The sequence below is a fragment of the Staurois parvus genome, unplaced genomic scaffold, assembly GCF_062004578.1.
Source record: "Staurois parvus isolate SC_StPar_1 unplaced genomic scaffold, SC_StPar_1.0 ptg000347l, whole genome shotgun sequence".
Taxonomy (NCBI): Eukaryota; Metazoa; Chordata; class Amphibia; order Anura; family Ranidae; genus Staurois; species Staurois parvus.
Genome location: NW_028318143.1, coordinates 7179449 through 7192022, shown reverse-complemented (window position 1 = coordinate 7192022; position 12574 = coordinate 7179449). Strand labels below are relative to the sequence as shown.

The following is a 12574-nucleotide window of genomic DNA, read 5'->3' as shown; positions in this document are numbered from 1 at the left end:
CTGATCCATTATGCTCCCCAAACCGCAGATCCTATCCATCCTGTGGGGATCATCAGCTTTCTTTACAACTTACCTATTCGTGGAGCAGGTATGGTGTCACCCCGTATAGTGCAGGATGGTTCGGATCTGCAGATTGAGCATAATGGATCGGAGTCCGATTCATTATGCTCCCCAATCCGCAGATCCCATCCATCCTGCGGGGATCATCAGCTTTCTTTACAACTTACCTATTCATGCAGCGGGTCCGGAGTCACCCTGTATAGGTTGCATGCAGACTATCCCCGCAGGATGGTTCGGATCTGCGGATTGAGCATAATGGATCGGAGTCCGATTCATTATGCTCCCCAATCCGCAGATCCCATCCATCCTGCGGGGATCGTCGGCATGCAACCTATACGGGGTGACACCGGACCTGCTCCACGAATAGGTAAGTTGTAAAGAAAGCTCCCCCCGCACCTGCCTTGGGACTCCACTGTATACTTCCCATGGTTTTAGTTCACACCAACATGCTGGGTTAGTGTGCACTGAGAAAACAAATATTGCATTTTTACGCAGCAAATTCCACAGACTGTAACATGCTGCAATGCATTACAATCCACAGTCCCAACCAGGGGCGGACTGACCATTTGGAAACTCGGGCACTGACCGGGGTCAGTAGGGGGCTCCATGAGATGCCCCTGGTACCTTTTTCATAGGCTTTTTCTTGAGTTTGGGCAAGGACACAGGGGCCCCATGATCCCCTATTGCCCGGGGGCCCCATGAGTTGTCAGTCCGCCCCTGGTCCCAACATAAAAAAAATAATATTGCACTGCGTGTTATAATTGCAGCAGAGATAAAGGAGAATCTCAGAACCCTATTACTCTGCCCCAGCCTGCTTACTTCTCAATAGGATCAGTATGATGCACTTTCTTTTCACACATTCCATTTTTTGGGCATAATTAAATTGGTCTAGTTTGGGCCAATATAAGTATGCATATGCCATAGCTGTGGGATCCTTTTGGAAGCAGAAAACCACTGTACTAGTCATGGCTATTACATAGATCACCACTATCTTCTGCTTCCCACTGCGGCAATGCTTACTCGGCATACGCACTATTCACAGAATGCCTTGCATTATTCTCAGTGAATGCAAAGCAATTTCTGATTGGATGAAATGGAGATTGTAATATTTCGGCCCACTCTCTCCTTTTTGTCCAATCAGAAAATGCACAGGCAGCAGACCTGGAATACAGCGGTGATTGCGTATTAGCGATGACTACTACATTGATTCTCTGCTTCCACAGGTATGGCATACGCATACCTTCATCTGTCCAAGCTGGACCAATATAACTATGCAAAAAAAGACATAACTGGAAGCCAGCTTTAAGCTGAACTCCAGTCAGATAAAAAAAAACCACCAATCTTTGTAGTTACATATTATTTAACGAATAATTCAACGTAACTTTAAATCTAACTAGTCTAAGTACCCACATTTGATTTGGTATGATCTGATAAACTCTTGTGAGAGGAATGGGCATAACTAGGAACCAATCCAGTGCTTGATGCACAGGCTGACAAAGAACACTGCTAATAAGAGGAGAAACCTAGAAGATGAGCTCATCAGTCTGCTGCTTGTTTTGTGGTCCAATCACAGGTTAAAGGCAGGGAGGTGACTTAGCTATTTTGCTTATCTGCACTAGAGAAAAGTCAGATCACCAGGCCGGCTGTGTGGTTTGCCAGGGCTGTGTAAATCTCAGGACTGGATGGACAGAAATCTAAATCATTTTGCAGGGAAAATATCTCCTGCACATGTACAGGATCTCAATAGTGTATTTAGCTATTTGCCTGGATTTCAGTTGTAAATTTATGTCTGGAGTTCTTTTGTAGTATGAAGGAAATAACATCAACTCTTATTATCGCTCAGGTGAACGAGAAGCTTTATGGATCATCAGATGGAACTGAAATCATATTTCTGGCAGATGGATATGATCTTTATGTCACCAGCAAGTGTTTTAATGTCATTAAAACCAGTGGAGCCATTATTCATACAATTGCTTTGAGCTCTAGTGCAGCAAAGGAATTGGAAGATATCGCTGATATGACAGGTGAGAGGTAGATCAGAAATCTTGTATTGAGATTTGAGGCAAGACTTGAGGGAACCCGAAATACGAGGGGCATTCAAGACAAACTGGGACTTTTGAGTTTATATAATAAATGAACAAATTTCAAGGAGTAGAAACTGTAGATATCCACAGGTTTTACGCCTTCATTCAAAGAAACTTCATCATCACACGCTGTTCCATGCACGCACTAACACTGTTGTCTGCCATCTTGATAAACAGTCCTTGGACTGGCCCGCGACATAAGCGCCACTAATAGTCAGTAATAGGACATACTTGCTATTCTGACTCAGATTGTTGTGATAGCAATTTATCCCTTGTGAGACCTCTCTGCCTAGCCTGTATAAGCAGATATAATCACTGTGGGCAATCCTTATCAGATAGCTGAACTCACCAATACTGTGTTCATCCAGAAGTTGCTTTATTCTGTACATGTGACAACAGGATACAGCAGAATGAATGGTTTCCAGTATTATGTGGTCAAAAGATGATAGTTTCTGTAGCGTTCTATGCAGAATACATGTGTCCCTGTTACATGTGGTCTGTTAGCTGCCTCCATGACACAGGAAGTGCTGAACTCAAGAAGAAGGGAGGAGCTTCATATGCAAAGGAACTGTGTCATAGATCTCAGGGACCTAATATAAAAAACAAGTGCATTACCAAATAAGGCCACTGGATGGCAGCATAACTAACTATAGAAATATCCATAGGAAATGGTACAAAGAATAAACTATATGAATTCTCATGTACATTAACATAATTATTAACTGTGTAACAGCATACTTGCCAGTTACTAATGCCTGTAGTACCACCACACTAGTATCTTTTTTTATACCTGTAAAATTAAAAGTCCCAGTTTGACTTGAAAGCCCCTCGCATGTACTACACATGGTATTAAAACCTTCCCGCCCATCCGTCAATCTGCTATAGGCCAGGAGGGAAGGTGTTAATACCATGTGCAGTACATGCGAGGGGCGTTAAAGTCAAACTGGGACTTTTATATTTACACTCCTCGTTGTGACTGGGCGTCATACGAAGTCCTATCAAAATGAGCCGCTCGCGGGGCCGCGCAGAGGCGCGATCTGTCACCAGCTGTGTCCACGGGTTACAGCCGATTACATATCAATACACCGGCCTGCTGCCAGTGTCATGTGGCCACTGTGACCAATCACAGCAGATCATATGTCAATTGTATACAATGGATGGCTTCCTGTCATGCCATCCATTGTATACAATTATGTTGTTAGCTGTGACTGGTCAAAGCAGTCACATGATACAGACAAGGCCAATCACAGCCCATCTGTATCATGTGATGAACTTTGCCCAATCACAGCTAATCACAACAAAAGACTGAATGAATCAGCTTCATTCAGTAACAATGATTGCAAATATCAATTAAATATATTGATATTAGCAATCATAATATGTTAAAAAGAAAAAAAATCCTGATCACCAGAGTAGCTCAATGTTACTATGGTAACATTGTATTGCTTTGGTCAAAGTGTGCTGAAAAATAAAATAGTAAAAAAAGAAAAAATAACGTAATAAAAATAAACAAAAATAATAGAAAAATTTGAAAAAGAATACATTTAAATTCAAATTAAATTATTATTATTATTTTTTATATACTGTCACCAGTCAGTGTCTCTGATCACTGCCACACCAGTTATATAATAACGCTGTACTGGACTGGTGACAATATGTTAAACAAAAAAAATTTCTATATTTTCCAACAAATTCTAACAAAAAATTGCAACTTCCAAAAACTCACCATGCCTCTTACTAAATACCTTGAACTGTCTATTTTCCAAAAATGGGTGATTTGTGGGGTATTTGTACTATTCGGGCCTCAAGAAATGAAATGGGCCGTACATCAGTATTGATCAATTGACAGATATACCGTGGGGATCGAAAGTTTGGGCACCCCAGCTAAAAATTTGTATTAATGTGCATAAAGAAGCCAAGGAAAGATGGAAAAATCTCCAAAAGGCATCAAATTACAGATTAGACATTCTTATAATATGTCAACAAAAGTTAGATTTCATTTCCATCATTTACACTTTCAAAATAACAGAAAACAAAAAAATGGCGTCTGCAAAAGTTTGGGCACCCTGCAGAATTTATAGCATGCACTGCCCCCTTTGCCAAGCTGAGACCTGCCAGTGTCATGGATTGTTCTCAATCATCGTCTGGGAAGACCAGGTGATGTCAATCTCAAAGGTTTTAAATGCCCAGACTCATCTGACCTTGCCCCAACAATCAGCACCATGGGTTCTTCTAAGCAGTTGTCTAGAAAACTGAAACTGAAAATAGTTGACGCTCACGAAGCTGGAAAAGGCTATAAGAAGATAGCAAAGCTTTTTCAGATGTCAATATCCTCTGTCCGGAATGTAATTAAGAAATGGCAGTCATCAGGAACAGTGGAAGTTAAAGCAAGATCTGGAAGACCAAGAAAAATATCAGACAGAACAGCTTGCAGGATTGTGAGAAAAACAATTCAAAACCCACGTTTGCCTGCACGATCTCTCCAGAAATATCTGGCAGACACTGGAGTTGTGGTACACTATTCCACTATAAAGAGATACTTGTACAAATATGGTCTTCATGGGAGAGTCATCAGAAGAAAACCTCTTCTACGTCCTCACCACAAAAATCATCGTTTTAACTTTGCAAATGAACATATAGACAAGCCTGATGCATTTTGGAAACAAGTTCTGTGGACCGATGAGGTTAAAATTGAACTTTTTGGCCGGAATGAGCAAAGGTACGTTTGGAGAAGAAGGGGCACAGAATTTAATGAAAAGAACCTCTGTCCAACTGTTAAGCATGGGGTTGGATCAATCATGCTTTGGGGTTGTGTTGCAGCCAGTAGCACAGGGAACATCTCACGAGTAGAAGGAAAAATGGATTCAATAAAATTTCCGCAAATTTTGGATGGTAACTTGATGCCGTCTGTGAAAAAGCTGAAGTTAAAGATAATGATCCTAAACACACCTCGAAATCCACGGGGGATTACATCAAGAGGTGTAAACTGAAGGTTTTGCCATGGCCTTCACAATCTCCTGACCTCAACATAATTGAAAATCTATGGATAGACCTTAAAAGAGCAGTGCGTGACAGACAGCCCAGAAATCTCAAAAAACTGGAAGACTTTTGTAAGGAAGAATGGGCAAAGATACCTCAAACAAGAATTGAAAGACTCTTGGCTGGCTACAAAAAGCGTTTACAAGCTGTGATACTTGCCAAAGGGGGCAGTACAAGATATTAACTCTGCAGGGTGCCCAAACTTTTGCAGACGCCATTTTGTTGTTTTCTGTTATTTTGAAAGTGTAAATGATGGAAATAAAATCTAACTTTTGTTGACATATTATAAGAATGTCTAATCTGTAATTTGATGCCTTTTGGAGATTTTTCCATCTTTCCTTGGCTTCTTTATGCACATTAATACAAATTTTTAGCTGGGGTGCCCAAACTTTCGATCCCCACTGTATATATCTTGGTTTGTGGACTCTGTAACTTTAGTACAGACTAAATAATATACACTAATTTGGGGTATTTTCACTGAAGAAATGTAACAGAATACATTTTGACCAAAACTTATGAACAATTTATGAAGAAGAAATGTTATTTATTTGCAAAACTTTATAACAGAAACGAAGAAAAATTTGTTTTTTTTCAAAATTTTCAGGGTTTCTTTTGTTTTATTTAGCAAAGAATTAAAAAAAATCAAAATAAATCTCTATCTGTGTGAAAAAAATTATAAGATTTTTATATGGGTACAGTGTTGCATGGCCACGCAATTGTCATTCAAAGTGCGACAGCGCTGAAAGCTGAAAATTGGCCTGGGCAGGAAGGGGGTAAAAGTACCCGCTATTGAAGTGGTTAACAGGGACAGATACCAGGGATGATGTACAGAAATTATAGTAAAAATAGAAGAAGTTATCTACATCAACCAATAGGATTCTTCGCTCATTTAAATAAATAAAGAAACATGATTGCCTTGGCACTGTTTGTGCCTTTTTTTGTCTTTGTGCGATGGTGGACAGATTGCATATGCTCAAGTCAAAGGTACCCCCACACATTGCTGGCCACATTTAATCCTCACTTCCAGGTTCCCTTAGGCCACAGTAGCAGCTGCCTTGCGGTTAGCATGCAATTGAGAGGGAATATGCCATCTCCCACACTGAAATTCCTGTTCACCATGCTGCATCCATGTCCATTAGATGAAGTTACAGTACAGCCCAATTCACCTCTATAAGGCGTAGAGGCAGGTGGTATTACCTGTAAATGCAACATGCCCTATCTTTTCCTAGCTGTGAAGCACAGTTTTGCGACCACGACAATGTGTATGGGGATGTCCAGTGGCCATTGCCTGGTTTTGACAGGCAGCTGAAGTTAAAAATGTGTCTTAACCAACAGATTTTGCCACCTGACAATGCCCATGTGAAAGAGGCCTTAGGAATGGCAATAAAGTGTGTTTCTGAGTTCTTGTCATACATAAAGCCTGTGCCTTTTTCTCTATTGTTGGAGACTGATGTGACAGGTGTGATACTAAACCATAGAGTAGTGTGAGCAGCAAGATAGCAACACTAAAACATATTTACTAATAACAGTAATTCTACTCTTTTTATTCAGGTGGATTGAAATATTTTGCAACAGATAGTCTTCAGTCCAATGATCTCATTCATGCCTTTATTGGAATCTCAAATGAAAATGTGGATTTCACTCAGAGGGTTAGTCAGGTAATGTCAATTTTTAACTACAGTTTACCAGTGTGCAATCTATAGTACATGTACAAAACACGAGTAAAAGGCAAAGGACACATCTAAAATGTACATCTACAGTTGGGTATGATTTTCCAGATCATTGTTAAATGTAAGAGGAAAAAAGCTGGTGCTTCAAAATGTCGCCTAAAACACATGCACGTTATAAATATTGGTGGAAAACAGCTTTAAATATCCAACACGTTTCTGCCACCAGGCTTGACTGCCGAAATGCATTGGATTTTTAAGGCTGTGTCAGGGAGCGAGGAGCCAGACACACAAGGAGGTGCAATTAAAGGTAGGTTTATTGTACAAAAACAAGACAGAGTCTATGCAAGTCCAACAGCAACAGCGGATGACTTGGAAGGACAGAAGCCAGGAAGGATGGTCGCCAGAGCCGGGATCAGAAGCCAGGAAGGATAGTCGCCAGAGCCGGGATCAGAAGCCAGGAAGGATGATCGCCAGAGCCGGGGTCAGAAGCCAGGAAGGATGGTCGCCAGAGCCGGGATCAGAAGCCAGGAAGGATGGTCGCCAGAGCCGGGATCAGAAGCCAGGAAGGATGGTCGCCAGAGCCGGGATCAGAAGCCAGGAAGGATGGTCGCCAGAGCCGGGGTCAGAAGCCAGGAAGGATGGTCGCCAGAGCCGGGATCAGAAGCCAGGAAGGATGGTCGCCAGAGCCGGGATCAGAAGCCAGGAAGGATGGTCGCCAGAGCTGGGATCAGAAGCCAGGAAGAATGGTCGCCAGAGCCGGGGTCAGAAGCCAGGAAGGATGGTCGCCAGAGCCGAGATCAGAAGCCAGGAAGGAGTCTTGCCAAAGCCGAGTCGGTATCCAGGAGAGCAATGAGAACAAAACAGGAGCTTGCTGCTGTGCAACAGACAGGACACAAATGCAATGGACAGCTACAAACAGCAGACTTATATGTGATAAGCCGCCACCTCCTTGGGGAGGAGCCGCAGAGGCTGAAAGCATAAAGGATCCCACAATGCTTTGCAGACACCTAAGATGGATGCCAGCACATGGAGCAGCACAAGCCCTGAGGAAAGGTAGGACCTTGACAGGCTGTTTTTCACCATTGTTAATAAAGTGCATTTGTTTTAGCCGACATGCTGAAACACCAGCTTTTTGTAGGTCTGCAGTAACCTATAGGCTGGGTTCTGAGGCTGACACTCGTTGTCTTCTAAATTATGAGGTCCACACAGAAACAGTTCATAAGACAAATCTGTTGTTTTGTATCAATGATGGAGGACGTATGACCAGTGTGTATTTATAAATGTACTTTTCCCGCAGCAATTAGTCCAAAAGTTCTTTACCAGAGAGATGCATTTATTCGGCCCAGAAACAATTCATAAACAAGAGATACAAACAAGGCAGATGACAGGATACTTAGAATATTCGTGCAGTCATTAGAAACCTTCAGAGAACCCCTTTCTCTTGTGTCAACCTAACCAAAAAGAAGCTTCCTTAATATACACATTTGTCCCATTCAGTACAATGGCAAGCACTCTGATTGGCCACTTTTAGTAGCCCCTTTGATCTTTTGGGTGACAGGTAATGCCTTTTGTGCTTGGACAGCTGCAGTCATAATTCTAATCTAAAGTTGTCCAGATATTTCCTAAACTACATTCTTTTACTATTAACCACCTCCTGTCCGGCTGTTGTATATAAACGGCCGGACAGTGGAAGTGCAGGGTCGGGTGGCCGTTTATAAACGGCCTCCCTGCACCCTGCTTGTGCGCGCTCCCTGTGTCCTCCGGACACAGTGGAACACCGATCGTCGGACGGGACCTCTGTACGAGGTCCCGATCATGTGATCACTGATTGGCCAATCACTGATCACATGCAGAGTAGCAAGCAAGATGTCACTTGTGACATCATTGCTTACTACGTGTGAAATCTGTGAATGATCACAGAGGTCACATGGTACAAGGCTAGTCACAACAGCCTTGTACCATGTGACAAGCTGTGACCAATCACAGCTCACTCAGTAGTTCTCAATGGCTGCAAGAATGCAGCTAGAGAGAAGGAGAAATGATTGCTTTTACATCCTTTATGGGTGTAAAAGCAATCAGTGTTAAAAAAAAAATCTTCCTCACCCCCCACAAGTAGTACATTGTCACCATGGTGACACTGTACTGCTAGGGTGACAGTATGTAAAAAATAAATAAATAAATAAAAAATAATACAAAAAAAAAAATTAAAAATAAATGTTTAAAAATTATAATTTTTGGTTATAAACTAATTTGGGTAATTTTTTTTTCACTAAAAATATAACGGAATAAATGTTGGCCAAGATTTATGATGAAATACTATTTATTTGCAAAATGTTATAAGAAAAACACTTTTTTTCAAAATTTTTGGACATTTTAATTTACATAGCAAAAAAAATAAAAATCCCAGTGGTGAATAAATACCACCAAAATAAAGCTTTATCTGTCTCAAAAAAGTGGTAACGAATTCATATGGGTACAGTGTTGCATGACCGTGCAATTGTCATTCAAAGTGTGATAGCACTGAAAGCTGAAAATTGGCCTGGACAGGAAGGGGGTAAAAGTGTCCAGACTGGAAGTGGTTAATTAGATAAACAAGTTACCCTTTGAAGAATGCTAGTTACCATACTTAATACCTCTTTTAGTAGATGTTGACCAACTCCTTTCAAGTCTGACTGAGCTATCTGCATTTATCACCCTTGCAAATTTGCAAATTACCTCCTTTGATTGTAACATGTGGGGCCCCTGAGTGCCCAGGTTATCTTGCATAAAATGAGCATAACAAAGAGTTCTTGGCTGTGTTTTTTGTGTAAAATACATCTAGCTCAGTCATATTCTGGCTTGGTCAATAACATGAGAATACACCACATACAGTATATACATTTATTTATTTCAGGTACTTATATAGCGCCGTCAATTTATGCAGTGCTTTACATATATATTGTACATTTACATCAGTCCCTAACCCTCAAGGGGCGTACAATCTAAGGTCCCTAACTCACATTCATACATACACATACTAGGGACAATTTAGACAGGAGCCAATTCACCTACCAGCATGTCTTTTTGGAGTGTGGGAGGAAACTGAGTACCCAGAGGAAACCCACGCAGGCACAGGAGAACCTGCAAACTCCAGGCAGGTGGTGCCATGGTTGGGATTCGAACCAACAACCCTAATACTGCCAGGTAGAAGTGCTAACCATTTAGCCACTGTGCTGCCCATATATATATATATTACAATATTCCTACAACACTGAACTATATGGAGACAGTAGCTTAGATACACCTGTCCCGATTGTTAAATGTGAGGCTTAAAGCCCAACTCTATGTTGGGAAGACCCCTGGAACACACCCCCTACCCCTGCATTGTTTCTGCCATCTATTTGTATACGTATCTTCTTCGGAGCTGTCATTGCTCTGGTTAAATCACATCTCAGGGTTCTCTTCATTTTCTTTCTGTCCCAAGTGGAGGAGCTTTTCCAACCCAGTCTTCAGGAGGGGTCCCCTCCAAAAGCCCCTGTTCTGGTTGGGTCTGTCACAGCTCTCACAATAGAAGACTCAAAATGTTGCTGTCTTCAAGCTCTAAAGCCTCTTTACATCTGACGCCATTCAGAATGTTAGGTGCCTGGTTCCCCACTGCACTGCAAAAAAAAAACTCTAGTTCAAAATAGTTTTAAAAAATAATAATTCAAAATTCACTTACTGTAGATTGTATTATTCAAAAATATGCTTGTCTTGAGTTGGACTTTTAATACAAGACTGATTTGTTCCATATTGCAAAATAGAAGAAGAATTTCAGATCAGTTAGTTGGCATGAGCAAAATATTGTACTTTTTTCAAATTTGTTTATTTTGCTTATATGGTTGTCAACCCTTACATATACCCAGTGAAGTGACTGGCTTCAGATGATACACAGAGATTAAAGAAATCCTCCTACATAAGTTGTACCTGTTTATCTGCAGCTCTCTCTTCTCTACATCCCTTCAAAGTGCTGAATTTTAAAGCTTGTCTGAGAGTTCAGTAAAAAGGGGGCAGAGAGCTGAAGGTAAACTCTTCAAGGCTCAGTACAGAGAGTTCTGAGAGCTGATCAGAGGGAGACACACACTCCTCCACACAGCACACAGAAACAGAGCTGAGGCTGTCAATCAGCTGGAGGTCCCTCCCCTGTCACCATTTTTCTCTTGGTGTCATGAAAATTTGTCAGAAGTGACTCATGCTGATAGCAGAGGAATGAAATAGAATAAAGAAATGACACTTCGTGCTCCAATTTGAGAAAAGTGCACACTGTAGAGGGATAGGCTTTGTTCATATTTCATGGCTGGTTTACAACCACTTGAAATATAGGCATTTAAAGGGACACGGTTTTATATGTCTATCGAGAGAAAGTCCAATTGAATATGTAAAAAGTATAAAAAGCATATAAATATTGTACATAATAAAAATACTGCTAGTTAAACTGTTGCAGCACTGAAAAGCACTAATTGCTCTGGTCGTAAAGTTGATGTGAATGTGTTCCTCTGACATGAAGAATAACCCCCTTTAAATGCATTATTTTTTCATGTTATAGCTAGAAAGCAACAGTCCAAATGTGAATCCAAGTGACTGCTCTGCTGGCACTGTCCTCATAGACAGTACAATGGGTTGGGAGACTTTCTTCACTGTTACTTGGCAGTCTGCTGCTCCGGATGTCCAGCTAACAGATCCGGCTGGAACTTTGTATTCTACAGACAAGTTCATTATCCGTGACACTTCCCACCTAAGCAGGCTGAAGATCCCGGATTCCGCCAGGGTATTATACTTTTTCTGAGTTTTTTTATTTATTATGTCATTAAGAAATTACTTATTAGCACATTTTTCATAAGGGGTAGAGTATGTTCTGGGACAATATGTGTTCATTGCCAAGTTCTTGCAAATTGTATCACTGGTTTGCACGAAGATAGGGAATCCATTTATCTTTCCACTATTATCTGCTGGCATAAAGATGTTCAGGGCAAATAAACTGCAATGGCATTGCTTCATCTCTATAAACACTTTGCTAAAGAGTTGCTATGCTTTTTTTGCCACTTTAAAGCTGAATTTCTCAATATATAAAAAAAAACACACACAAATGAATGCAGTTTTGTATTTATACTTGAAAGAAATGCATTTTAAATTCAACTTAAAAGAATCCCTGAACTGGACCTTATTTCAGTCTCTTATTTCTCTGTGTAAGAGACTGCCAGAGGGAGGGGGAACCTTGGGGGCATGTCAGGTTTTCTGCATTCACATGTGCTAACATGCAGCATGGCAACAGGTGAGAACATTGACCTCATCATTCTGTTCCTGCTCCTTCACTGTCCAATCACCATCTGGGGTAGGGAAGAGACCTAGCTCTATTACCTATTTGCAGCAGAGCAAAATCAACAAGGAGAGGAGCAGCACCATCTAAGTGAAGCAATAAATAAACCATTTATTGGAGATAAAAGTGGAGCAACTCACAAGAAAAAAATAATGCAGCACTCTGAATAAACAGGATTATCTGCTGTACTCAGGGATCAGTAATAAAGTGTACAGCAGGTGATCCTGTTTATTCAAAGTGCTGCAATATTTCTTTTATCTACAATAAATGGTTTACTTAGTGCTTCACTTATATGGCGCTGCTGCTCTCTCCTTGTATCTTTTCCAGAGTTCCTTCTAGCTCTTCATGAGCCAGCAACCACCAAGCAAAGCACCCTTTGATTTTTA

At 41.0% G+C, this 12574-nt stretch overlaps 1 protein-coding gene across 2 annotated transcripts in view; it reads left to right on the top strand.

Moving 5' to 3' along the window:
* LOC149456821 (calcium-activated chloride channel regulator 1-like) overlaps positions 1-12574 on the top strand; it is a 49389-nt gene that overhangs the window by 22936 nt on the left and 13879 nt on the right. For both annotated transcript variants that reach the window (XM_089684425.1, XM_089684424.1), the window contains exons 8-10: positions 1904-2084; positions 6735-6841; positions 11418-11639. In XM_089684425.1, the coding sequence (XP_089540551.1) occupies positions 1904-2084; positions 6735-6841; positions 11418-11639 (510 nt within the window). The remainder of the gene's footprint in view (positions 1-1903; positions 2085-6734; positions 6842-11417; positions 11640-12574) is intronic.